Source organism: Tenrec ecaudatus, chromosome 8, assembly GCF_050624435.1.
Source record: "Tenrec ecaudatus isolate mTenEca1 chromosome 8, mTenEca1.hap1, whole genome shotgun sequence".
NCBI classification, from domain to species: Eukaryota; Metazoa; Chordata; class Mammalia; order Afrosoricida; family Tenrecidae; genus Tenrec; species Tenrec ecaudatus.
The window spans coordinates 26832122-26859097 of NC_134537.1; the positions used below are offsets into that span (position 1 = coordinate 26832122).

The 26976-nt window shown below is 47.7% G+C and overlaps 1 protein-coding gene across 2 annotated transcripts in view; it reads left to right on the forward strand.

Moving 5' to 3' along the window:
• Window positions 1–26976, forward strand: part of VPS8 (VPS8 subunit of CORVET complex) — a 274380-nt gene that overhangs the window by 6710 nt on the left and 240694 nt on the right. For both annotated transcript variants that reach the window (XM_075556161.1, XM_075556163.1), the window contains exons 2-7: window positions 10153–10480; window positions 11240–11308; window positions 18751–18881; window positions 20529–20622; window positions 25300–25332; window positions 26258–26312. In XM_075556161.1, coding sequence (XP_075412276.1) covers window positions 10328–10480; window positions 11240–11308; window positions 18751–18881; window positions 20529–20622; window positions 25300–25332; window positions 26258–26312 — 535 coding nt within the window. In that variant the 5' untranslated portion in view covers window positions 10153–10327. The remainder of the gene's footprint in view (window positions 1–10152; window positions 10481–11239; window positions 11309–18750; window positions 18882–20528; window positions 20623–25299; window positions 25333–26257; window positions 26313–26976) is intronic.

Genomic DNA, 26976 nt, shown 5'->3' on the forward strand with positions numbered 1-26976 from the left:
CCAAAGGGGTCACGATCCACAGGTTGGGAACTGCTGGTTTAGAGAACCCATGTGTTCTGGATTCCAAGGATGGTTGGTGGAGGGAGAAGGCGTAAGCAGAGCTGATTTGCAGTAGATAACCTAGTACATGGAGAAGACCGGGAAAGGGGCAGGGACCCGGCATGAGCAGACATGGAAGGAAAGGAGAAGCCGGCCCCAGTGTCCCTGAGTACAGATCATTCATGTAAAAGTCGGTGGGTCCGCTCATAGAATGTCTGGTATCCCAGCTTAGAATGAGGACTTTCACCCGGTGGGGGCTGGGGAACTCTTCAGAATGAATCCGTGCATAAAGGAAATCTCATAGACAATCAATAGGAGTTAACCCTCGGTGTGCGTTTTTCACTGGCTTCACAAATCAAACACACCAAAGCAAAAAATACTAATAATAAACAGGAAGCTGACAAGTGCGTGGACTGGGACGGTCAGAGCGAAGCCAGCAACTAGCATTGCCCCCGCCTCGTGATCCTCTGTTGCCTCTCTGGGCTCTCACTTCTGAAGGGAAAGAATGTCAGAGAACCAAGTAGGATACTTGAACTTGAGAAGAATTGGGAATGGTTACTCAGTGTGGGAAACTAACTCTGAGGGAAGTATGTCTGGGACTTACTCCCCGACTGGTACAGAGGGGATCCGGAAAGCCAGTATTCCATGGTAGGAAAGCCAGTATTCCATGGTAGGAAAGCCACTCCTCTGGTGAGTTGGAGATATAGTCCCAGTACATTTTCCTGCAGTAACTATCATTTCCACAGTTTCTCCCCTTAAAGCTGTGCTGCCTTAAAGTGAGCACATGGATTCTGCCTCCTTGTAGAAGCAGACATTCCCATTTGCTCTACTCTCTTCCCGCAGCGGCATTCAGCCCCTCTCAGACCTTCCTCCAATAGCGGATGGGCAGAGGGGGACTTTATCCCCCGTGCCTGGATTCAAAATGCTTGCCCTAAGCCTGAATTTTGGGCTACATTAATTTGGCCATTAAATTTGCCTTGACAGCTTTCAATGTATAGAAAATAACCATGTCGCCCCTGTGGCTCTTTTGAATTTAATACATAAAACAAAAGGGGGAAATGTGGGAAACTAGAAAATGTCATTCCCGCAGATTCTCCCCCAACAGCAATGCTGCCTTAAAGTGAGCACATGGTTGGTTCTGTCTCCTTGGAGAGCAGCAGTTCTCAACCTGTGGGTCATGACCCCTTGGGGGGGGTGTCCAATGACCCTTTCACAGGGATCACCCAATTCATAACAGGAGCAAAATTATAGTGATGAAGTAGCAACAAAAGTAATTTTATGGTTGGGGAGGATCATGAACTGGCATTAGGAAGGCATTAGGAAAGTTGGGAACCGCTGCTGTAGAGGCAGACATTCCCCGATTATCTCCTCCCAGCGAGGCACCGATCCCCCCAATGCCTAACCCCAGTGCAGGTATGAAGTTTCCTCACCTGTGAGCTCAGGGACTTTACTGTGTTTCCCACACACCTTGTGACATACGTAACTCCTGAATATGCATGGCTTATAGCTACCGACAAGTAGTCCCCAAACAATAAAGACCCTCTTGCCCCTGTTCCCTTCACCTCTGGTCCCCTCACCTCCAGTCCCCTCTGTCCCCCACTCTCCTCTCCCTTGTTCTGTGCACTGTGCACAGACCTGGCTGGTGAGATCATGGCTGTCGAGGTGAGCATGCTACCATGAAATGTGTCTGACTCCTTCATTTTACTCTCTCCTCTCTCTCTTATTCTCTATGACTTTACTATAATCTTTTTATATCATAACCGTACAATTGTGCTGACTGGTCCTGTGATAGTGTGAGGGGCTGGTTTACCCTACAACTAAGGGGAAAAATTGGTGAAAGAGTTCCAAATTAACCTGGTTGGATGTAGGTTGCGTCCTTGCATTCTGATTCATTTGTCACACGGGCCACTCCTGTTGCTCTGGCTGCTGCTGTTAGGCACCATCGTGGTGGCGTCAGGTCACAGTGACCCCAGCACGGCAGAATGAAACTGCCTGACCCTATCCCTTGTGGTACATAATCATTTTTTAAGACCTTGAATCTATTATTTACTGGCTCAGAAATCTTAAGAGGGAGTAAAATAAATAACCTTGGGAATTATCAAGATGCCAGATCATTTTAAATATCAGTTTAGTAGCACTCAGAAGAGGATAACATACTGGATTATCTTGGTTCTGGGTGTACGTTTCCTGTCCGATCCATGTGATTTAATTCCAGGGGACTAAGAAACTACTGATGTCACCTGGTTGTGTTGTTTGTAAGTACTCTTTGACATGGCATCCTCTTACAAGCTATTAAAAAAAAACTAGATCATATGATACTTAATTGAAGAGCTCGTTATAGAATTGCATCTCAGGAGGAAATAATCAGTAGTTCGTTGCCAACCTTTGTGCTAGGTTGGTACTTAAGTGATAGGTGGAGATAGTATCTGCATCAAGTATGTAATATTAAGGGTCATATATTAAGCATTTCATCATTGGTCCATATAATGGAATGAAGAAATTGCTCAATAAATATTTGGGCAACACCAGCTGACAGAGGAGGGGTTAGTATTTCAGAAAGTTAGCAATGTGGCCAGAAATAAATGAAGCTTGGTAGTGTAATTTTCCATTGCCACCACAGCAAATTATCATAAATTTGGAGGCTTAAAGCAAGCTACCTTTATTATTGTACAGTTCTGTAGGGTAGACGTCTGACACAAGTCTCACGTGGCCAAATTCAAGGTGTAGGCAGGGCTGCATTCCTTTCTGAAAGCTTCAGAGATAACTAATTCCCTTGGCTTTTCTAAATTCTGGTGACTTAGTGGGTTATCTGTTGTGTGCTAACTGCAAGATCAGCAGTTCAAACCCACCAGCCACTGAGTGGGAGAAAGACGACACTGTCTGCTCCAGTAAAGATGTACAGCGTTGGAAACCCAAAGGGGGGCGGTTCTCTGTCCATTAGGGGTCACTATGACGTGGAATCGACTTGATGGCAGTGGTTTTGGTGGATTTAGAGATGGCCCAGATTCCTTGGCTGGGAGCCCCTTTCTCCATGTTCACTGGGGAAAAGATGCTAACAAAGCATTTTTTGAATCTGTTTCTATGGTCACGTCTCTTTCTCTTAGTGACCTTCTTTCTACGTTTAAGGACTTGTGGTGATATTTGACCTGCCTGGATAATCCAGGACCATCTCCCCATCTCCGGGTTCTCATACAGTCACATATGCATACTCTCTTGAGCCCTGTAGAGTCTCATGTTCACGTATTGCAGGGATTAGGACACCGGCATCTTTGTTGTCGTCATTGATAGGTGCGACTGATTGCTGTCCCAACTCCTAGTGACCCTGTGTACAATAGTACCAAACCCTGCCCGGTCCTGTGCCGTCCGCATAATGGTTGTTATGTTTGGGCCTCTTGTTGCAGCCGTGGTGTCAGTCCGTCTCCTTGAAGGTCTTCCTCTGTCTCACTGCCCTCTACTTCACCAAGCAGAATGTTCTTTTCCAGGGCCTGGTCTCTCCTGATAACATGTCCAAGTACCGGCCCCACTTCTAAGGAGCATTTTGGCAGTACTTCTTCCCAGACAGACTTGTGCGTGCTTATGGACGTCCTTGGTGACTTCAGCAGGACTTGACACCATCACGACTGACTGTGGAACCCAGTAGAATCAAATCCTCGACAGCTGCAGGGACGTCCTCATTTCTCGGGACGATGCTTATTGGTCCCAGTGTGGGGATTTTTGTGTCCTTATGCGGAATTGTACTTCCACGGAAGGCTGTAGCCTCTGATTTTCCTCTTCAAGCCCTCTGTTCTTTCAGCAAGCAAGGTTGTGTCATCTACACATCGCAGGTGGGAATGGCATTTCAGGTGACGATGCTCTGCCTCCATAGATAGGCTTAGGCACAGCTCAGTTCCTAAAATCTCTTAGCGAATGCTCCTTAAAAACAAAAAAAGAAAGAAAATCTGAGCGCGGTGGCTTTTTGACTCGGCAGATGATTTACGTGGTTGGGAAGACATTGCTGTGAAACGTGAAGGAATAATTTCTGGTGAGTGACAGAAGGATGAAGGACATCTCAGCGATGAAATGGGGCTGCTTCTGCGTGTCGGATACTTTCCTGGGCTTGTGCTAATCTCACCCCGGGCCCTCCAGCCACTTCTGATTCACGGGGCCCCGAAGGAGCAAAGTAGAAGAGCCCCATCGGGCAGTGATCTGGATGGAAGCCGGCAGCTTTCTTCCGAGGTGGGCTGGTGGCTTTGAACTGAGACCTCTTGGTTAGTGAACCTGAGTGCTTTGCTACCAGGCTGCCAGGCTCCTTTGTTCTAGCCCGAGACAAACAAAATCTGTACCATCCAGCTTATAAAGAAATGATATGCTTAGCTACTAGATCTTTAGAAAAGAAACAGGCAGGCATGTGCCACAGAACATCTGTTCAGGCAAAATCCGCCCACATTTCAACCCATGGTCCCGGGACATGGGCTTTGATAAGGTTCAGAATGGGGTGCTGTGACTGTCACACAACACACATCTGTCTCCTGCCCCTTGTCTATGAAGTGGTTCTGCTGCCAGGTAGATGGTGGTACAGTGCATGTGTCCCCTGTCATACATGCACATGCCTTGCTAGTCCTGAGTAACTGTCCTGTGTATGCACCGAACATTCTGCTTAAAAGATTCACTGTATGACAGCATGTACTGCAGCTTATAGGGAGCGGCATCCAGTCACATGTTTTTCAAGTCTCGGGAGCGTTATAGCTTTCTTTCTCTGTTTAATTTTCCCCTGAAAATATTACTGCGACATGCTTCATGGCTCCCAAATGTGGAAAGACCAGTGGCAGGAGACCATGGAGAGTTACTGAGTTGGAGTGAAACGAAAGTTTATGTGGCAGAAAGGTGGAAAATCAGCGAATCACTGAATATTGCTTGTGATTTAGGCATGTTGCTCTCAAAAAAAAGAGAAAAAGTTCTCTCAGCGCTTAAAGGACCCCTTCAAAGGCACCAGCTAACATCACTCCGAGAGGGACCTAAATCAGACACGGAGAAATCGCGGTCAGACATCATCAGTGTGATGACCGCCACTCAGGCAGATGTTCCTGATGTTCAAAGAAAAAGCAGGTCCACAGTATGACAGCGACCTTATTTCAGAGAGAAGTAGTGTGGCTGTTGATAGGGCTACTGATCTTAGGTATGGAACACCGCTATCCTAGAAATACCACACGTGGGTGGTGTTTAGACACGAATTGGTTTCCTCACAGTTTAGAGGGCAGAAAGTCCACATTCAGAGCGCTGGCTGGGGGAAATCTTTCTCTTGGAGCCCCGGGCGAAGGGCTCTGTTCTCTTCAGTTTCTGTTCTTTGGTGATCTTCATGTTGGGTGCCATCTGCCTCACCCCATCTCTGCTTGCTTGATACCTGGGCTATCTACTCCGATCTCAAAAGAGATGGATGTAAGACGAATCTGCTCTCATTAACGTGGCAAGCCAATTCCCAAATGGGATTCTGACCACAGGTGCAGTTAGCATTTATAGCACATATGTGTGTAAGTAAAAAATGTAAAGTCACAGAACCCGTTATTAAACACGAACATTAAACAGTACAGTTACTGTGTTGCAGACAGCCTCCCTCTCGGCTTTACACTTGTGAAGACGGCGTTCCCACTTCTCCAACTCCAACTGTTCCCCAGAGAATTCTACACTTCCTGATAACCCCCCCGCCCCAAACTCCCCGTCAAAATTTCCATTCTGGCCGCCTTGGGAGACTCAAATCAGACTGCCTTTCGATATTGGTGTTTGGGGAATACAAAGAAGTCTGAGGCTGCAAGAACAGGGCTGGAGGTGGAGAGGGTAAAGATTCTGCAGTAAATGTCTCCTAGAACAGCTCTTGCTACCTTGAAAGAACAAGTGCATGTTGTGATGAGGAAAAAAAATTCCTGACGCAACTTTCCTGATGATTTTCTTAACAATTCAGGGAGAAATGTTCTTTGTCCTACGTCCTTCAAGAAAATCTATCCAGGTTACCCCTTCTTGACTCTCCAAACAGTTGCCATCCCTGAATTGCCTTGAACTGGTCCAGGAGAAGCCCCTGTTCTGATTAGACCCTTGCTTTCTGGATCCTACTGGCAAACCCAAGGCTGGCTCTGGCTCTGATTCATTCCACTGAATCATCTTCATCGGCCTCGATCGTAAAAGACTGATGAACAGAGTGGCTGGGGAGCTGGTTGATCGCCACTTTTTTTTTTTTTGGTGGTGGGGGGCGTGTCTTGGAGGCACCCTACTGAGACCAAGACCAGGGTGTTGCTGAGAGAGGACTTACCTGCAGGGCTCCACGCAGGGTCACAGAGATGTCGTTCAACACCCCAGCAGCAGCACTTTCTGACTCGGCCTAGTATTGGGGGGGGGGGGGGGAGCTAATGAAACCAGAACATCCCTGGATCTTGTGTTAGGGCCTTTATTTATCTTTTTTGGCTTGAGAAGAATTTGGGAATCTTGAGGAAGTTTTTAATCCTGAAAACAGCTAAGATTTCTCGAAAGCCTCCTCTGAGTCCAGCCGTCATCCTAATTGCCTTACAGGCTTGATTTCATTTACTCCTCACTGTGGTCCTGCATTCCTAGGTGGCATGACTATTTCTGCTCGTCTTGGCTTCTTTCTGTAGGCAGAGTTCATCCTTGCTAAGTCCAACTCTGGCCTATCTTGGACTCCTTAGAGGCCAGGATGGCGAGAAGTCATCTTAACCTACAGGAAGGGAGAGGGACAGCAAAGGCAGGAAGGCCCTCAAGGACGTGGATTGACACCGGGTCTGCGACAGTGGGCTCAGGCATAGAACCTGAGGGACCTCGGGCTGCTGTTGGACTCCCCCATACTCTGGGTACTGGTTGGCAAGAGGGAGGCTTAAGGCAGCTGGGCTCTCGCTGGTGTGTGACCTGGCACCGGTACTTGTTTCTTCTTGAAGCAAGAGCCACGGGCCTCAGACTCTGCATTGGTGACACCAGCACTTAGGACTTGATCTCCACCCCCAACCCCCAGTTTATTTTGTGGATTGTGGTTAAGCAGATGCTTCAGAACCAGTGAACTTGAACCTTACCCCCTAAGGATGCAGGTGGAATGCCTAGGGACTGTGGGCTCGGAAAGACAGTAGCTTGAAGTTGGCCAGCAATCAGAGACTGTGTGTGTGTGTAGTGATAAGAGATTCCCGTGACTTCAGTTCTCCTCATTTTCATGCTTCGCTTTCCCAGATGTGGCCTGTGATTTTGATGGGAACTGGCAGATAGTGCCTCGCTACCTCCAAGGGCCTCCCCTTGCTCCCTGGGAGGTGGTCCGTGAGGGGATCTGGGTGACCGCCTTGTCAGATCTGGGAGAGTCCACTTGCCCCAGGGACTTAGGTTTATCCTGTTATGTTGACTACTGTTTGCAAATTCTATTTTCTGTAAAATTAGACGAGAGTTTTCCTTGTGTTTGTTTGGCAAAAAGAATTAAACAGAAAGTAAGGTTGAAAAAAAATCCTCTCCAGCAAGTCAGGGTACTTCGTGATTCGCTGAGTGACCAGCAGACTGTGAGGCTAGCACAGGACCTGGCGGTGTGACGCTCTCTTCTGCGTGAGGTCTCTGTGGGTCAGAACCGACTCCCTGGCGCCTAACAATAGTCAGTCTCTGCTTAGAATGTAAAGCCTCTCGGTAGAGGTAGGTTACTGTGTGCTGAATGAATCAGTGTGTGGATGTCTGTAGAATTCGGTGGGACCACATCGGGAAGGTGCACAACCGCCTGAGAGCTCATTTAGGAAACAGTGGAAAGGGCTTTTCCCTGCCAGTTTCAGTTTGGCCGATCTTGGTGAAGGGAAGTGTGAAGGACTCTTCCCTCTCGTGCCATCACTCCGAAGAGGCTGGTTTGGGATGGGAAGCCCCCACCAGAACCACATGACTCAGGGAGCCCTTCCCAGAACAGTCGAGAGGTTTCGTTCCGGGCCAACAACACGAATGTCTGTCAGAGTGCGTTTTGTAGAGACGGACGTGGAGGGGCGCAGAGAGGGAGAGAACGGGAGCAAGATCACCAACCGGAACTGGTGAGGTCCAGGTGCAAACTGGATTTGAATGGACTCCTGCTTATCATCTTTCCACGTAGCCACCATATCACACGAATGCCAAGGGTGCAATGGGGCAGGGTGGCCTGGCCACGTGACACTCCACTCTTCCCTGGACCCCTCTTCAGTGTGACATTGGTACTGCCCCGAGTGCCTTACCAATTCCACAGCAGGGACAGAAAGATCACTTCCCTCTCTGAGCTCTTCTGGAAAACCAAATGAGAAATCGGAAACATTGTTTTAAGATTACAAAGCATTTAAATATACGATTTTGTTTGTTTTGCTGTATGGTCTTTTTTACTATTTTGGAAACATATATAACAATAAAACAATTGACTGGGTATGAATTAGGTTGTACATGTTTATGAACATACCTTGACTAATTGGTTGAATTTTTTTCTTAAGACAAATAAGCAAGAAAGACTTTTGTCAGTAAGACGTCATTTGTCACGAGCCAGTTCAGACTCTTTTGAAGAAATGCATATAAATGCTAATATTAAAACTGCAAATGACACATGGCAGAAGATGCAATAGTTTAGTACTTGATGTTGGAAAGATACTTTTAAACGTTGCCAGATATAGCATGCCCTCCCGTACGTCTTCTAGGAATGCATTTTTATAGAATGTACTTTGGAGGATGGAGCCTGAGGCCTACCTTCTGTAGCATGTGAAAGGAATTAGTCTGTAGTTTACTGAACCAAATGTACCAGCATGTACTAGCTAGAAAAGTTGGTTTCAGTTCTTGAAAAATCAATTTTTCCCAAGTCCACCCACATGTGTGACATATTGTAGATATTAATTCTTTTAATATGGCAGATCTGAGCCATGGAGAGAAAGAAAATTAATTAGAGGGATTTTTTAAAATGAGCCTGATTAGAGGAAATTAAGTTACTTTAGGTATGTTATTAAAAAAACATCCAAAAATACAACAATTGATCTTTAGCTGCCTTTGAAAGCCGTACCAGCTCTAACAGCTCCGTGCTGGCCTGTCTTTCCTCCGCTCCCTCCCCCAAGGTGTTATAAGTGAGGGCAGCTTGCTGTGGAAAGCATTTCCAAACTGCATTCTGATCCCTGGGACCGCTGTCACCACTGCCTCTCACCGAGAGCCACCGCGAGGTGCCTGGGCTTCCGTTTTTAGACCCAGTCCCCCTCCGGCATGGCTGCTTTTGCCTCTAGCATGGCTTTTGCTTTTTGAGTCTAATCGGGCAAAGCTGAGTAAGTGTTTAAGTTTGGTCATTTGTAGCCTGATTGCGACCCAGCCCAAAAGCATCGAAAAGGAAAAGTGAACATCTAACGTGCTACTCTTTGACCCCGAGTGTATTTTTAGTTTTCTAGCAATGTTAATTTTTCAATCACCTTACGACTTGGGGGTGGGGGGGCAGGCATGATAGAACCGAGTACCCTGTGCCACTGTTTGGTAATCATTGGGCTGGTAACCACACAGTCGGTGGATCAGACACACCAGTTTCTCCGCGGGAGAAAAGTAACCATCCTGTTCCCATGAAGTCTTACAGCCTCAGAAACCTAAAATAAGGGCACTGTGAGTCAAAATTGACTTGACAGTGGAATATACAAAAATTTGCATACACGATTACTTTATTATTTCAACCCACCACTAGCACCCTTTGCAAATAGTCTCTGTGACTAGCCTTCCTTCTAGAAATCCCTGGTAGCCTGTGGCATTATCTTATGGTTTCTTAACTTAGCAGACCTTGAACCCTTTCGGATTTGCTGTTTTGCATGAAATGACAAGGTGTCTATCCTAGGCCCTCTGTGTACACCAAGCTCTCTGCGCCATGTGTGGGTGCTGAACCTGAGCTTTGGGAATCTGAGGTGTTTGGCACCACTGTGAGGTGCATCTGTCCAGGTGCTACCAGGTCGAGTGGCCGAAAGGCATCCCAGCTCTACCACTAGTTTTATGACCTTGGGTAGTGGGTGCTCCTCCGGTCTGAATTAGGCATTCCTCCTCCGTTCTCCCATAGAAGCCTCTTGCCGTTTCATGCCTCCTCCCCCAGTATTGATTTTTGTTCACCTGTAAGCAAGTGACTGAGTGATTCATTTGTTTTCACAGAATTTTGACCAAGTCAATCTTTGGGATGAACGTCCAGTTGACAAGAAAGAAAGCTAAATAAGCACTTGCTTGCCCCCCCTCCCCTTTCTTTTGAAAGAGATTGTCATTCAAGCCCTCCAAACAAACCAAATAAAACCCCACTTGGTTTTAATGGACTGAATGCAATCATTAGACTATGGAAAATGAACCAGACCCTGACACTATGGAACAGAGCCTCGGGGCCAAGACTACTGAAGAAGAGCTGAATAAGTCATTCAGCCTAGAAGCTTCGCTTTCAAAACTCTCCTACATGGATTTGGACAAGGAATTGGAGTTCACCAATGATCTGGTAAACATTTCTACTTTTGTCAAATGATGATATGTAACCGAAGTATTGGTTAGAGAGTGTTTTCTTGACCCAAATAATCTAGCCCTGTCGTTCTTGTGTGAATTAATAGGGGTTCCTGTACAATTTTAAGAGAGAAAATAGCTCCATTTCTACAGTTCTTTACAGTTCACAGAATATTCGGATACCTCTTCTCGTGCGAGCCTCACAGCTAAAAACACCTGTGTGGCAGCCTTCCAGTTGTTGAGCAAACCGAAGCTCGGCTCTGGTCAAGGACCCCTCAAGGACACAGAGCTGGTGGTCAGTGTCGGGCTCTTATCTTGCAGTGACCTCCCTCCTTGAGGGGATGCTTAGGCAACTTGTTTCCGTGACTTTGAGAAACTTGCCTGGCAACTTGCTTGACCTGATCATCTCTCACCAGAATATGTGAAGTACCTAAGAAATGCAGCTGCAGACCCTTGCCATGTTGCTTACCATGTATAAGCTAAACTTGAAGAAGGACCGAGAGGCTGTCCTGAGAAAGCAAATGCACAAGTCCTTCGGCAGCAGCTTCTGGAAAGGGCCATCCAGATGGGGCCGGGAGGGTCTGTTTGCCCAGGATAGCCACTGAGTGTGGGGAGGAAAGGAAGCCTGGCCCTTTTCACCGTGGATTATTGCGTGGGCTGTGTGAGGAGACGGGTGGTCTCCCTGCCCCTTCCTTGGTAATGCTTCTAATCCCGCACAGCACCACTGTGTCCGCATTAACTGCCTTTTCCTGTGCAGATCGATGACAAGGAGTTTGATATTCCTCAAGTTGATACTCCCCCAACACTGGAAAGCATACTGAATGAGGTAGGTATCCATTAGTCATAACTCATTTGCAGCATTGATTTTAATAGGCAGGGTTGGTTGTAGACGATCTAATTTAGATGTGCCCTGTCGACTCTCGATTCCACTAGTCATGTGAGGCTCTTTAATTAAGATGAAATAACCATCAAAACTTCCAATTCTCCCAGTACACAGGGCAAATCTCAAGTGGCCAGCCCAGTTACAGAATGTGGCCACCGCTGCAGAGTCTTCTGCTGGGCTGCGCAGGTCAAGATTGTGAGACGCTTAATTGCAGGCTCCAGGCAGGTTATTCTTACGTGAATGAAAACATCACTTGGACGTTACTGGTGGGGTTGGTATTCTATGTTGATGGCAGTTAGTTAGTCCATTGATCTGTTACCAGTGCCAGTGACCTTCAGGCAGCTTGCCATCTGATCGTCTTGGGAAACACATTCACCTTCTTCTACGAAGACAGTTCATCTTCCGTAGTGTATCACACACGTCCCACCTCTACTAAGAGAATGCTTCTGCGTCTTCAAGTGGTGGTGCTATTTCCTGAATTGGCGGAGCCTAACGATGTCTATAAAGCTTTGAGAGTTCATGGTGCATGATTTCCCCCTTTTTTATGTACCCTGCATCAGCAGCCCGCCTTCCAGCCCAGGCTTCTGGGTCTTTAAAGACTTGCTTCAGGCTCCCCTTGCAGGTATTAGCTTCTAATTTGAGAGGGACTTTTCTATGTGTAAATCTATTTCAGATCAGTAGTTACCTTGTCTAAAAGAGTCGTTTCTCAAGCAGAAAGGCTCCTTGCTGCCAGAGCTCCCCATGAATTGGGTCTCTGTCTCTGTTACTTTTTTTACCTGAACTTCTGGGGTTGTAGCCAGCCCTCCATAGGACGCAGACGACCGTCTCTGTGAGTTGTGTCTTTTATTTCTCTTGTGCGGCTTTGATCTCTGTTTTCTACCAGTTTGATGTTGCTGTTACTCTGAATGCACCACTCTCTTTTTAACTTCAAAAGGGTTTTGCGCGCTAGATGTTTAAGATTTAGGTATTTTTCTGTTTTGACAAAAAGACTAGTCTGTGTGATGGATTGAAGAATGCATTGAAATATGCGTTGTAAATCTTAATCTGTGTGCTCGTGATTATAATCCCATTTGGGAATGGGCTGTCTTTGTCATATTAATGAGACAAGGTTAGTGTGGGGTGTGCTTTGAGATAGTCTTGTTTGAGATATAAACAAGTAAATAGAAGGAGAGGTGAGGTAAGTGTGTTAGGCCGGGTTGCCTAGTGAACTAAATCCAGTGACACTCATCTATGTGTAAGAAAGAGCTTTCTATCAAGAAGTCATTAAGTACTGCAAAAGCACCCCAACCCAGTCCAACTCAAGCCCATAAGTCTGATCCTAGTCCATAAGTCCTTCTTCAGACTCACGCAGCCACAAGCAATGATGCCAAATGCAGGAAGATCACCAGTCAGTGGGTGCAAAGTCTTGTGGATCCAATGGCGGGGGACGCATCTCCAAGGCTCTGGCAAGTCTCAGAGTGGCTCGCTGGCATCAAAGTGTAGGCAGAGAGACAGGGGCTGGCCTTCAGAGAGTCATTTATCTCAGTGGCACCTCCAAAGGAGGTCATTAAGCTGCGACCTGATGGACAGCCTAAACTCCACCCGTATCTCTTACGGTGCCATGTTGACACAAACAGCCTGACTATCACAGTAAGGTAGATGCCAGGCCACAGGGGGTCTCCGGGGAACTAGGAAGCAGAAGGCGAAGCGACCAGGACCTTTCCCAGAGCCGGCCGAGGAGAAAATCTTCCCCTTGCACAGGGGCTCTGAAGTCAGACTGAAGCCTCAACAGGCTGCAAGTTAGAGCTGCCTGAGATAACCAGGGTGGTCCGCGAAAGATGATTCTGGGGCAGTAAAGCGTCCACTATGTTTACTTCCCAATCCACAGGAAAGCTGTCACTTCTCCAACTTTGGTAAGGAAACTCATTATAAGAAATTTTGTTAGCGTGGTCTTAATTACATCCTTATCTATCTCCTTATTCAGGTTAAACCTTGTTTCTATTATTTTACTAAGTGTAAAGTAAAGATAATCTTTTAGGACTGCAGACAAAGCCATATTTGCCCACGTTGACATATTGGCAAAGAAAATCACGCTCGTGAGGATGAGGCTGTATGTAGCTCAGGCTGAAGGACAACTCCCCTCACCTAATTTTTGAATCTCTGGGTAGCAGTGCCTCCCGCCCACTGTGCTGGGTCCCTTTGGATCCCGAGAGACTGCATCAGATGGTGGGACTGTCTGTGAGGCTGTCAAGACTGTCAGTCTTTAGGAAAGCAGGCGCCACATCCCTCTCCAGTTAGCACCCAAACGTTTAACCTCTTATGCCCCCTGGGCCCCTAGTGTTTCAGGATTTGGTGGCGGGTGCTGTGTGGACTGTGTCTGTCCTGGAGAGAAAAATGGGCTTGGCCATGGACCAGCTTTCACAGCTGCAAGGAGCTGTGAAAACCCAAACCAGGGCCCTGAGTCCACTTGAACTCAGTGACCTCCTAGGACAGAGTGGAACGGCTTCATCTGGTTTCTAAGACTCAATCTTTATGGGAGCTGACAGCCTTAACCTTCTCCCATGGAGCAGCTGGTGGGCTTGAACCACTGGCCTTGTGCTTCGCAGCTCAACACATCCCTCACTACGCGACCTGACCTCCTAAGGCAGGTGCATAAGTGACAAGGACAAATTGCCACCGAGAACATTATGAATACACTGTAATAGAGAAGTGTGAGGGAAAATGATTTTTTTAAAAGAAAAAAAATATATGACAAGCTGAGAAAATATAGAGCATGCCCCTGAGCACCTGTTCTAGGACATGTGTGTGCACGTGTTTCTGTAGTATTCCTTACTGCCGACTTTATGGGAGACTGGGAAGGATCAGACAGACAAGACATACATACTAGAGGGGGTGAAGTTAGAGATCTCTGGACACAGTCTCGGTCCCAGCATTGAGGGTAGGAATTTATGTGAGTAGACCTGTCATCCCTGAAACTGCTGCCTCTGAGGTCCATAACTTCACAATTCTCATTTCTAACCATGAGCTCCCTCCCCTCCACCGTTCCTCATCATTCTGTTTTACTGCCTCTCCTGTAACGTCTTTCAGCCAGCCTATCCGGGCCCTTCCTCGTCTCTGTGTCTGAGAGTAGTGCTGGGTCCACTTCAGGACCATCACTGGGTCTGGCAGCCAGACATTTCCGTCAGACTTGTTACTAGGATGTAGTACGCACATAGAAAAGGGCTTAAATTAGGAATGCGCTGCTTGGTGAGTGTCTACAAACTGAACACCATGTAATGAGCAATCAGATGAAGAACTCAGTAGCACCCTCGAAAGATCCTCCAGTGCAGTGGTTCTCAACCTGTGGGTCATGACCCCTTTGGGGGTCGAACGACCCTTTCATAGGGGTCGCCCGATTCACAACAGTAGCAAAATGACAGTGATGAAGCAGCAACGAAAATAATTTTCTGGTTGGGGGGTGGGTCACCACAACATGGGGAACTGTATGAAAGGGCCGTGGCATGAGGAAGGTGGAGAACCACTGCTTTGGTGCCCGCTTCAGTACCCAGTCCTAGGGAATCCCTGCGTTAACTCTGACCGTCACTGATCACTTTGCCTGTTTGGACGCTGTAAGCCTTGCATGTACTCCGAGAATGCGGCTTATGTCCATCAGTATGATGTTTCTAGATCTCTCCCTATTTTGGTGTGTACTTGCTTATTCATTCTCACTGCAGTACAGGATCTTATACGAACAGATCAGTAGTTTCTCCTTGTGCTGTTGATGGCCTGTGTGCCGCGTTGTCGATTTTTGCTGCCACAAAAGGTGCTCTTGCGAGTATGCTTGTCCGTGTCCTGTGGTGGGAATGTACCCACACAGACTCTCATTTCTGCTGGTTACAGACCTGGGAGGAAAATGGCTACATTTTTCCACCTGGGTTGGGTCAGTAGCTACCTTCTGCCACAGTTTTTCAGAGCGGTCACCTTAATAAATACTTACAGTAGCAATACTAAAGGGCTTCCACATGTCTGGGGGAAATGGAGTTAAAAAGCAATAGAATTTCTCCATGAACTTTTTGAAGCCCTCACATACATGAGTGTTGCGATTACCACATCTCTCCCAATTCTCGATATTTTCTGTCCTTTTACTTTACCCGTTGGACCTCATAGACATAGTGGCTTCATCATGATTTTAGGTTTCATTTCCCTGGAAACTGATGAAGATGAGCCCTTGACGTGTTGTGGTCATTTGGATCTCTCCTTTGTGAATTGCCTTTTCGTGACTTGCCTTTTTCTTTTATTATTTTTTTTAACTTATGAGCTAGCTAATATTTGATAGGATTATGTGGACCAGTATTTCCCAGTACAGGGGAATCTGCCTCTGGGGGATACAGGAATGATACAGGGGCTGCAAAACCAGATAGCTACCTTTTCTCCTAGGTTATGGCGATCATAAAAGAGTTTTTAATTGCCGGGGGGGGTGCTGGGTCTTTTTTGTGTGTGTCTGAAATAGGGGCAGTAGGCTAATAAGTTTCAGAACCTATGGTGTAGACTTTATATATTTATTTTGAGAACTCTTTACTATATAGCCAACAATCTAATTATTTTCCAGCCAATAATTTTAAATTCAGTCTTATTAAAATCACCAGTTCTCTTTCTTGAGTCATTCTGTTTTCTAGGACTTTGTTCCCAGGCTGCTTAAGAAAATCAAATAATAATCCCGCGAACCCTCTTATTTAAGACCTTGGCAGTGTTGTGCAGTACTTATTTCTGAGTTATTTCCTCTCCCTTTTCATAGAGCAAATGCTCCAGTCTTCAGTGGCTTCCAAGTAACAGCTTCTCCTTGCCAGTCTGAACCCCATTCTTACCAGAATTCCATGTGCAGACATCTGGAGAACTGTAGAAAGAGGGGCCTACATCTCACGAGAAATGTTGATGCTGAAGACATGCATGTGAAGGTCATTAGCCTACCATGGTACTTGAAGCCATAGGTCTGGCTGAGCTGGCACGTGGAGGAAGTACATGAAGTAGGTAGGAGAGAGCTCAGAATGGAATCCTGGGGAGCAGCAGTGGCAGGTAAAGGTTGGCCAGGGCAGTGGAGACCATAGCTGATAGGAGAGGCCACATCAGCTGGAGGAAAACCAGAGAAGAGAAATGGACTGGAAATTAAGGGAAGGGGACGCTTCCAGTAGTAGAAACTGGCCAATAATATGCAGTGACGCCCAGGAGCAAAGCATGCCAGCCGAGAGCAGGCCAGTGGATTTGGCCGGTCACTTGGGAAGTCTGCCTCCGTGGGTTTTGGAGAATGTGTAGCGCTCTCTCCCAAGCAGGCTGAGTTAAACGGTTAAGGCGGAAGGTTGTCTAGCTCAGCGGTTGGCACGTGGAGCTGTGGAGTGAAATTTAAAGGATGTTTATTTAGATCATGGTGATTTCATTTGGTTGTCAGAATATCTTTATGGCTCTCTAATAATTTTTAAATTGTTCTGAGCAGAACCAAGGGGTAGAAGCCCACTGTCACCACTCACTATTATCCTAGTGATCCACTTGCAGCGTTTTTGCTTCCTGTCCCAGCAACCCTGTGTTCTTCAAGACTGGAGGTCCTAGTTCCAAAGGAAGGAACTCTCCCACCTGGAAACACTGCACTGAACTGGCAGCTGAGAAGGCCCCTAGCCACTTTGGACTCCTCATGCCTTTGGATCAACAGGTCAAGAAGAGTGTCACTGTACTGAGTGGTGTGATTGATCCTGATTACTTGGACTGGTGCTGAATAATGGAGATAAAGAAAAATATGTCTGGAATCCAGGAGATCTCTTAGGCTGTCTCTTAGTACTACCATGCCTGGTGATTAAATTAAGTGGTAAACTACAGCAACTCAATCCTGACAGGATCTACCAGCCTCACACTCAAGCGATGTACGATGTTCATATGCTGAAGCAGGTCTCGAAGGAGCCTCAAGCTCTGGCAACATGATCCACAGGTTGGCTTGGCCCATAGGTAATGTAGCTCACAGGTTGAGGCAGAGAACAAGCCAAACTAGCATGCTGGTCCGATCACCAGAGAGTAAGAGAGAGGAGGTGGGGCCTTGCATGGGTTAGCTCTTGGCCCTGGGTCAGTGGACAAAAAGGCTTTTAATCATTTGGGCCTCCGCTTCTTTTTTTTGGAGCTCATTTGCCACTCCTATACTCATGGATTCCAGCCACCGCAGGCCACGTCCTTTTCCACAGGCAGAATGCACAGTGTGCGGTCCCTTCCTCTGCCCACGTGGCTGCCCGCCCAAAGGCCTTTCTCCTGGCGGCTTGTTAGACTCCATGGCATTCCTTTTCTTCGTGGTAGCCACCAGCTTTTGTCAACTAGTAACCAGCTCTGGGGAGGTGGACTCTGAAAAACTCCACAGCAGCGGTTCTCAACCTGTGGGTTGCAACCCCTTTGGGAGTCGGATGACTCTTTCACAGGGGTTGCCTAAGACCATCGGAAAACACACACTTCTTAAGAAGCAAGACAGCACACCACTCCTTTGTCCATCTCCAGGCGGGTCCACCCATATGCAGATACGCTGATCTGGTGAGAAAGAAGCTATCTCAACCTTTGACTGCCCTTGGCTTTTGACACATACTGTCACAAAATGTAGCAAAGTAGTTTACTGTTGTTATTTTAAAACTGTTACCCATGCTGCACCATGCTTCAAGACAAAATTTCATTTATTTGTAAATAGAAATAAATATTCCACAATCTATAATTACATGTTGCTTTTGTGATGAGTCACTATGCTTTCATGATATTCAAGGTGTAACAGTGAAAATACGTCCCGCATATCAGATATTTACAGGATGATTCATAACAGTAGCAAAATGACAGTGATGAAGTAGCAATGAAAAAGATATGACAAAATAGTAATAATTTATAAATTATGAAGGGTTCATGAGGGAGTGGGGACAGGGAGGGAGGGAGAAAAATGAGGGGCCAATACCAAGGGCTCAAGTAGAAAGCAAATGTTTTGAGCATGATGATGGCAAGAAATGTACAAATGTGCCTGACACAATGGATGCATGTATGGATTATGATAAGAGTTGTACAAGCCCAATAAAATGATTAAAATAATAATTTGATGGCTGTGGGTGGGGGGTCACCATAACACGAGGCACTGAGGACGGTGGAGAACCACTGCTCTCCAGCTTCGAATCGTCTGTGTAGCTGCCTCTGGTCTCTGTGTCTAGAAGAAAAGTCGTTGGCGGGAAGGAACCTTGGTAGAGAGCGATGTCCGTGTAGGGCTGACATTTCATTCTGGTGATCCTGCACGGCCTCTCCCTGGCCAGGGAGAACAAGGAGGAACCCCAGCAGTGAGCATGCGTGTTCTGGAGAAGTCCAGTGTCCCTCGCTGACGTTCCTCACAGAGCATTGGCACTGTATTGATGCACATGCTTCCCTTTTAGACGGATGATGAGGATGAGTCCTTTGTACTGGAAGATCCGACGTTGTTAAACATCGACACGATTGATTCTCACTCCTACGACACCTCCTCTGTGGCAAGCTCCGACAGCGGCGACAGGACCAACCTAAAGAGGTACCTGGGCGGGGAAATCCAAGCACCACGTGGCCGTCTGCAATGTCACACTCCCCTGGCATACTTGGGTCTGCTGGAGCCCGCAGTGGGAAGTGCAGGGCCCACTTGGGTGGAAAGAAGAAGATCTTCAGATCCCAAATGGTTGTGGCACTGTTGCGGGTGAGGCTAGAAAAGCAAGGGCCGTGACCACAGTCGTGTGGGCCAGCAGTCTGCCGTCTAGCAGGTGAAGCCAGGCGATGCCTGGGAGCACGTGCACACACACACACCACCCTCCCCCCCTCCACCGGGCAGTCTGCAGGGTCTATATGGATACCCGGAGCTCGGCTTACCTCGCCCGCTCTGTTTCTTGCACCCCACCCCTCCTTCAGTCCAAGATCAACTGCAGCATGCCCCTGTTCCCTTGGAGTGGGTTCAGAGGAGAGTCACCAAGATGATTAAAGGTCTGGGAAAAGGACTTCTAACCCTAAATAACTCCGTTTTGGCTGCTTTTCACCCTCTGAATTCTTGGAGCGAACATGAAAAGGAAAGAGAAGTGGGGAAGCATCGTGTGTGCACGTTATTGGATTCATGTGTGACTTCAGCGGTGCTGGAGCTGTCTGCATGTTTCCTGCCTGTCTTTAACATTTCGCGCCTGGCAGTGCCGCCTCCATGGGGTTGCCAACCCTTGTGGGCCAGTGGCCACTGCCGGCTGTGCTGACTGGGGCCTCACGGCGCTCTGTGGAGAGAGGTGTTGTTTTCATGTCGTGGGCACTCTGCTTCACACACGGCAGCTTCTGCTTGCAGCCCGCACAGCAAAGGCAAAATGCTGGGACCCCGCGTATCATCTCCAAGCAGCACCCCGCTCCCCAGCCCTCCAGTCCCTGCCTCTTGTGTATTCGTGGGCCCCCAGACACACGGGCACCTCCACTCCGTCCTGTTGTCCGGCCTGTTTGCTCTGTGGTCCTCCTGCAGGGCCACCTGCAGAGCCTTCCTTTCCTGCAGCTGCCCCAGTACCCTCCTGTACACAGAACTTCCCTTCCCCCTTGTCTCTGCAGCTCATACGGTTACATGCCTGGCCCAGACTCGGCCCTGGAGACATCCCTGACTCGCCCATCCTCCTAGCTAGGTGCCGCGTTCCTCAAGACGCCCTTATCCTCAGCGTACTTTAACCGGGGCCTGGGCTGCTTGGTGATCCTTTAAAAATGGAAACTGGGGTCCCTGAAAGCAGCCGTCAGTAGAGAGTGACAGAGAGGCGGCGTGGAAGGGGAGTGAGGCACGCCGGCAGGTGGCTGAGGACGAGGAGGGCTCGGGCAGGAGCAGGCAAGGAGGGTGGGGGTCCTGTAGCTGTGGGGCACACAGCGTTGGTGTTTTTCTGCAGGGGCACAGGACCTGTGTGAAGCAGGGGAAGGAAGGGCGCTTTATCCTCCTCTGCCGACTTTTGCTTTCCTCGGGTTCCAGGGGGGTTAGTAGAACGTGAGAGTGTGGGACTGTTAGACTCGGTACGCCTTTTCCGAACGGAGCTAACAAATGACACTCCCAGTGTCTTCTGCCTTTCGTATGTAATGTGTTCTGTTCTTCCAAGTGTGGGTACTCTGCCTCTTTGGGCCCTTTTTGGGTTTTTTTTTTTTTTTGTCTCTTACCTGGTTTCCTTTCCCCCTTTCTTAACAGGAAGAAGAAATTACCTGATACCTTTTCTCTCCATGGGTCAGTGATGCGGCATTCGCTTCTCAAGGGAATCTCTGCCCAGATCGTGTCTGCAGCTGTGAGTGTTCCGTTCGCGTCCCAGCATGCCAGCCCGCAGTGGCATCACGAGGCAGGACGAGCGTGCAACAAAGCGCGCCACTGCCCGGGCCCAGGCGGCAGAACAGTGGAGTCTGCCTCCGCTGGCGCTCGTGCGCTTGCTTTCACTCTGCAGACGACCCCGCGCCTCCACACTGGGACATGGAAAAGCGTGCGGCCCTGAAGGCCCAGGTCTGCCAGCCTCTCAGGTGCGCCTCGAAGCAGCACGGCAGCCGGCTGACGAGGGGCACGGGGTGGGCATGGACGCTCCTTCTCGGTTTGGTTGCCATCCCAGGTGTTTGGCTTATAGGTAGAGTGCCTTTCTTTGGCTTGTTTTTTTTCCCACGTGGAGAAGTAGTTGAAAGTGTTTTACAGTTCAACATAGTTCCTTACCTTAATTACCTTTACAGCTTTGATGGCGGGCGAAGCCGTCGCCAGGAAGGTGATGCTGCCTTGTCCGGCGTCACCTAAAGGTTGCAGAGCCGAAACGCCAAGTCAGTCCTTCTGGCTCCAGCCCTGGAGCTGCTTTGTTGTGGAGGGACGGGTATTGGTGAATGTGGCCAAGGTGCAATTACTGGGAGAGCGCTTTGGTGGCTTTTTTTGGATGACTTAGGACCCTGGGTTGGTTGAAGAAAAAAAGTATGTAACAGTTCATCAAGACCATAGACAATGATTCTGGTGTGTTTCTGTCGAACTTTCCCTTTGATCTGAAAGCCCATCGATATAGGGGGATCATTTTTTTTTTTTTACTGAGTTTTAGATGCAAGTTTCCACAGCAAATTAGGTTCCCCCTAACAGTTTTCACACAAACCGTTCCGTGACAAGGGCTGCAGCGTTCACCCTGCCAGCACTCTCCTTATCTCCGTCCTGCTGGCTCTCCTTCAGAACCCCTGGTTTTATGTAGTCTTTTCATGTCAGTTTTCTGAACTCAGTCTATCGCCCCTGCTTCTACTGACAATGACAGCCTCATACGCCAGGAATTTCCATGTGCTTTCTTTTGTTCCTTTCCGGGGCGCGTAATGGAGGTTTGCGTTTTCAATTTGGACGAGAGCTAAAGGCTCTGGTTTCTTTTTAAGAAGGTGGGGAGAATGATGCAGGAGTGGTGTGATGACGACGCCGAGTCGCGTTGCATTGGCATGTTTACCAGTGAGGGCTGTGGTGGCTGATACCATTCCAAGACAAACACTCCCCCCAAGTAAAACAGCTCCCCCCCAAAAAAAATCCGCCTGTGTTCATTTTGGGCAGTCGGTATATCCTGATCCAGCTTGTGCATCATGAAGTCATTTGAAATGGCGAGATGGCCAAGCCATGCAGGCAGCCCGGGCAATTGTCCTTCCCCTTTTGGTGGAATGGGAACCACCTGTGGAGGATTACATTTCCATGACGTTTTCTGAATCTAATCCGTATGTAGGTGATGAAATTCATTCCTTTCAAAATCAAGATGAACCAGAGCAACCATTTGACCCACCTGTGCCATTTTAAAAATATTTTGAATAATAGCGACTGAACTGAAACTCAGACACTGAGCAATGATTAGATAAATCTGTTATTTAAAAGGGTTTCCCCTCCCTCTTGGAGATCCTAATAAATCCCAGAGTGTCTGCATTCGGGTCTTATTTCAGTGCTGCGGCTGAGCTCCGTTGGGATGTTCCAAAGAAAACTGCTCTTCCTGTGACCGTCGCCATCCCGGGCCTTCCTCACCTTGGATTGCCAGCCCAATTTAAACGGCATGCTTTCCCTGTGATGGTTGGTTTAGTAACATGTAAAGCTGGTTACATCTGTGGGTCTCTCTCCTGGATCGTCGTTCCATAGGGCCTTCAGCAGCGTGCAGAGCGAGGCTGCAGGGCTGCCCGGGGCCTGGATCAGCTCGGGAGTCCATGCGTGGGAAACGCCGAGGAGCAGTGATGCGTTGGGAGTTCCATCTGATTGTTTAAATTTGGGATGCTCCTCAAAGTAATAGGACATACGGCTGTATTTTTAATGAATGCAAGTTAGGGAGCGTCATCATTTAGAGATGCTCTTGGACAGTGTTTTGCTTTTCAAAGTGTGTCCACAGCATAAGAATCTCCTAGGTTAAGTTTACTGTAATGCAGATCCAGGGCACCACTCTGGACCCACTGAGCCTGAATCTCTGGCAGTGTGGTCGTTGGGGGGCCTGCATGTTGACTGGCACCCCCCTCTGGATTTTGAGAGCCAGTACCCCACCACCGCAGCACTGCAGGTTCTGGCGTCTGGGGGCTTGTTCCGATGCCTCTCAAGTTGGTTCTGATGTAAGTTGAGTACCTCTTTTTAAAGTGTAAGGGTTTTTTTATTTATCGTCCCTGCCTTTTGTTGTCAGTGTCATTATATGTAAGCACACAGGCGAATGTCAGTACCTATGCGCTAACCTGACTAACCTGATGTCGCAAGTTAAGGGTGGTGTATAATAAAATCCTGGAGTGTTTAGATGCTGGCCACATCTTTTCTTTTCTGTTTTTTTTTAAGCTTTTGACATCAGCTGACTTCAATTTCTCCAGTCAGGTCCCGTTTTAGACATAGTTGATGCTCTTCGTCTGTTGGCTCCTCTATGAGCAAATATCTCCTGCATATTCCTTAATTGTGGAGCCACGGCTATGCTGCTGAAGGCCACGCACAGTCGGGCCTGTGCTGCTGCTGCCCGGAACGTCGCCTTGAGCAGCCTTGGCCTGTGTTCTTTGTTGTCTGACCAGGCACTGCAGTGAGTTTCCGAGAAACTCTGTAAAGATGGTCACATAGACTTAGATTCTGCCTTTGAGCAGATTATAGCCCCTCACGGACCGCCTTGATAAGGACAGGATGGGCACCGAAAAGGCGTCGGAGTGACAGACGGAGCTCTGGCCTAGACACTGGCCCTGACTTTGAGACACCATTTGACCATGTCCTGGGTAACTCTAGTTACGTCAGTGAAGCTCTTTGAAACGACCGCTTCTTAATCTGGGACATGAGAATAATCCCCCTTGTTCGTTCTCTCTCTCTCTGGGTTTGAGGGTTAAATGATATAACAAGAGCATATGAAAGCTCTTTGTTATATTGCACTATGTCATTATAAGCTGTTACCATTTACAGCTATGTCCTTATATTTATGTGATGATGATGTAAGTTATGGCTTCTTGGTGGTACAGTGGTTAAGTGCTCAACTGCTGTGGTTGGAGGGGGAGGATGCCAGCCCCCCACCACTAACCTCGGGTTCGTTGGGCACAATATTACGGTTGAGATATAAAAATATATTATAATAAAGTCATCGAGAGCATGAGAGAAGAGATAGTCAAATAATGGAGTCAGACACATTTCATGGTAGCATGCTCACCTCAGCCCAGCTTGGTGGTCCTCGTGCAGAGAGGGGGAAGGGAAGGAGGACAAGGGGAAAGGGAACAGGGAAGTGAGGACAGGAGAGGAAAGGGGAACCGACAAGAGGTCAAGGGAGGAGCCGAGAGAATGAGAGGGAGCGCTATTGCTAACCCAGGCCTGTATACCTTTGGGGGCGTGCAAGCCCACTGAGTCCAGGTAAAGACAGACGTCACAGGAAGCGGTGCACTATAGGTTATACAGCAAGGAGAGGGGGACAACCTAGGGATATACATGCAATAGGAAGTGGAGGGATTGGAGGTGTGTACATGTGACAAGATGGGCGGGTCCTAGAGTTAGGATGGCAGCTTGACTTTGGATGTCCCTGAGTGCCTTTGATCTGTTCTCTGGATCTCCATAGGAACCATTATCAGTAAACCCCACCTGCAGGACCCAAGCCTTAGTCCATTGTCCCCAGCAGCAGGGCGTGGGCCTACCTTAGTCTGGTGACTGATTGCCTTCAGGGAGGATGTCTGTAAGCATCTGACCTCCCCCCACAGACCACTGAGTGGTTCAAACTCACCAGCTACTCCACGAGACAAGGCGAGCCCCCGGAAAGGTGTCCTGCCTGGGAGTGCCTCCGGGGCAGTTCGCCAGTGTTCTAGAGGGTCACTGTGAGTGAAAATGGGCTCGGCAGCCATGGGCGTGGGGCTGTTACTCGTTGTCCAGCTGATTCCTCTTTGCTGTGACCCCGATGTGTGAGTAGAACTGCTCTGAAGGGTTTTCAAGGCCGGGGCGTTTCGGAAGCAGGGTGCCAAGTCTGTCTTCTGAAGCACCTCCGGGGTGGGTGGGGGGATTCGACCCCTCAGCCTTTGTTGAGTGCTTTAGGCCTGCTCGCCTATGTGTGCCCCCAAAGGCTCTGTGCATTGGTATGCCACTTGATGTTTAACCAGTCCTCAAGTCAACCATGGAGCAGTTGATAGAAGGTCGGGTTGGCACCTCGCTTCTGACTCTGACGCATCCCCAGCTTGAACTGACTGAGCCACTTAGTTGGGGCTTTCAGTCGAGATCTTCTGGAATGAGAGCTCCTACTTAGGGACGGACCTCTCTAGCAGGTTCCCTAAAGGTCACCGTTGTCATGCCTACCGTTTTGAAAATAAAACTTTAATGAGTTCTCTTTTACATTTCCACATGTTACCCTTCCTGACATAAGTGCAGCCATTAGTAGACTCAAAGTGATCCCCTCTACCCCCCGCTCTGTGTTTTGTTGGTCCATATGGCTGTTGTAATTTCTCTTACTTGGAAACAGAGAATATCTTCTAATGCCTTTTTTTCTAAATTTCTTAACTTCATTTAGGACAAAGTAGATGCTGGCTTGCCTACAGCAATTGTAAGTATACTTTAACATCTTTTCAAAAAGCTTTTTATTTGACAAGGTTTTCTTAGAGTATCCTCATAATGTTTCAAGTTATTACATAAATTATTGTGATAGTAAACTCATGGTCATTTTCCCTGCCAGTAATCAAGTTTAAAATGTATCCCTCTCCCTGCCCCCTAGCCTATTATTACCCCTTCGGCTTTTGTTTGAGAGGCAGCTAATGGACTAATGACGTGGTTTTTCTGGCTTAATTTGGATGTGGTACCACTCTGTGCCTCCTGGGACTTGTCCTCCCCTCCATTCTAGGAAGTGGTGAATCCCATTTGGCTAAACCACTCTGGGAAACAGTACGGTGGACAGCCCTGGGCTCCATTGCCAAACCTGCCCACCAGGCATCTCTGGAGTGACGATCGAGAACTGAAGGATACGGAGAGCTCTCTTTTCTCATCTTCCTCCAGCTGCTTCCTCTAGTTGCTTAGCAGTCAGTCACTCGGTGAGGAAGCGGGCTGAAATGTGAACATTCCGGGTGCCCGTTGGCCTCTGTGTAAACTGGACAAGCGGTTTCCCATGCCGTCACCCCACCTTGCTGGGGTCTCTGTGTTGGGCAGCAATAAGTGCCTTCAGCTCAATCTCAGCCTCCGAGTTTGCTTTTCCTTTGGTTGCCTGAGAGGAAGCTAAGCGGCATGTGTTTGCCTATCATATTGAACATATGATACTGTGACATTGTTACCCTTAGAGTAAATTTAGGAGGATTCCCAGAAATAAAATATTCTGAGTTTCATTTCCCCTTTCGCCTCCTAGATGAAATTGTCCCTATTTAAAATAGTTGACTTGCCATCTGGTGCTTAGAGGAAGCAAGACCAAAATATTCAGCTGTGATTACTTCAGGGCCCTGGATGTACCATCTTAAAAAGATTGTCTTCCATTTTGTTCCCAGGCAGTGTCCAGTCTGATAGCAGTCGGTACCTCCCATGGATTGGCTTTAATATTTGGTAAATATTTAAAGTGCTCTTCTAATTACAAATGTTAATTAATCCTTTGAGTTTTATAATGTTCTCTTACCATGGTGTACACAGTGTACTTTCTGCTGGAGCAAAACCAGGAAAAGGTTGAAAAGGAACAGGCAGTAGCTGGACACAGTTACAAATGATTGGACTCAAAGCTTCCTTTGGCTTCCCGTTGTGACGGTCATTGTCTTCAATACCGGCTCTAAGCTCTCAGATCTGTGCACGCCGTGCAGACCTAGAAAAAAGCAACCGAGAGCTAAAAGGAACCTGGTCTTTGGTCTTATCTGTCTGTTGACTTTAAATCATACCTGACTCATGGGTTTTCCTAGATCTTTAGGGAATGATTTTTCAGGGTTTTCTCGGATAAAATTCTGTTGTAGTGAGGAATATTGTGGCAGGATTCTTTGAGGCTACTTTGATCAAAGAATCACAACTTGGCTTCTGTGGGCCTTGCTTGTTTGTTTATGACATGAATAATTTTCCATAGATTTTGAACAACTTGACTTCCTATTTATAAATTCTCTGTTATGTCAAAAACCGTCATTTAACACGATTTTACTCCCTTGTGTTTGAAAAGGTTTAGATCTAGATAATAGAGTTTTATCACGTGGGTCCCAGAAAACTGGAGAGAGAGATAAAATGATAAAGT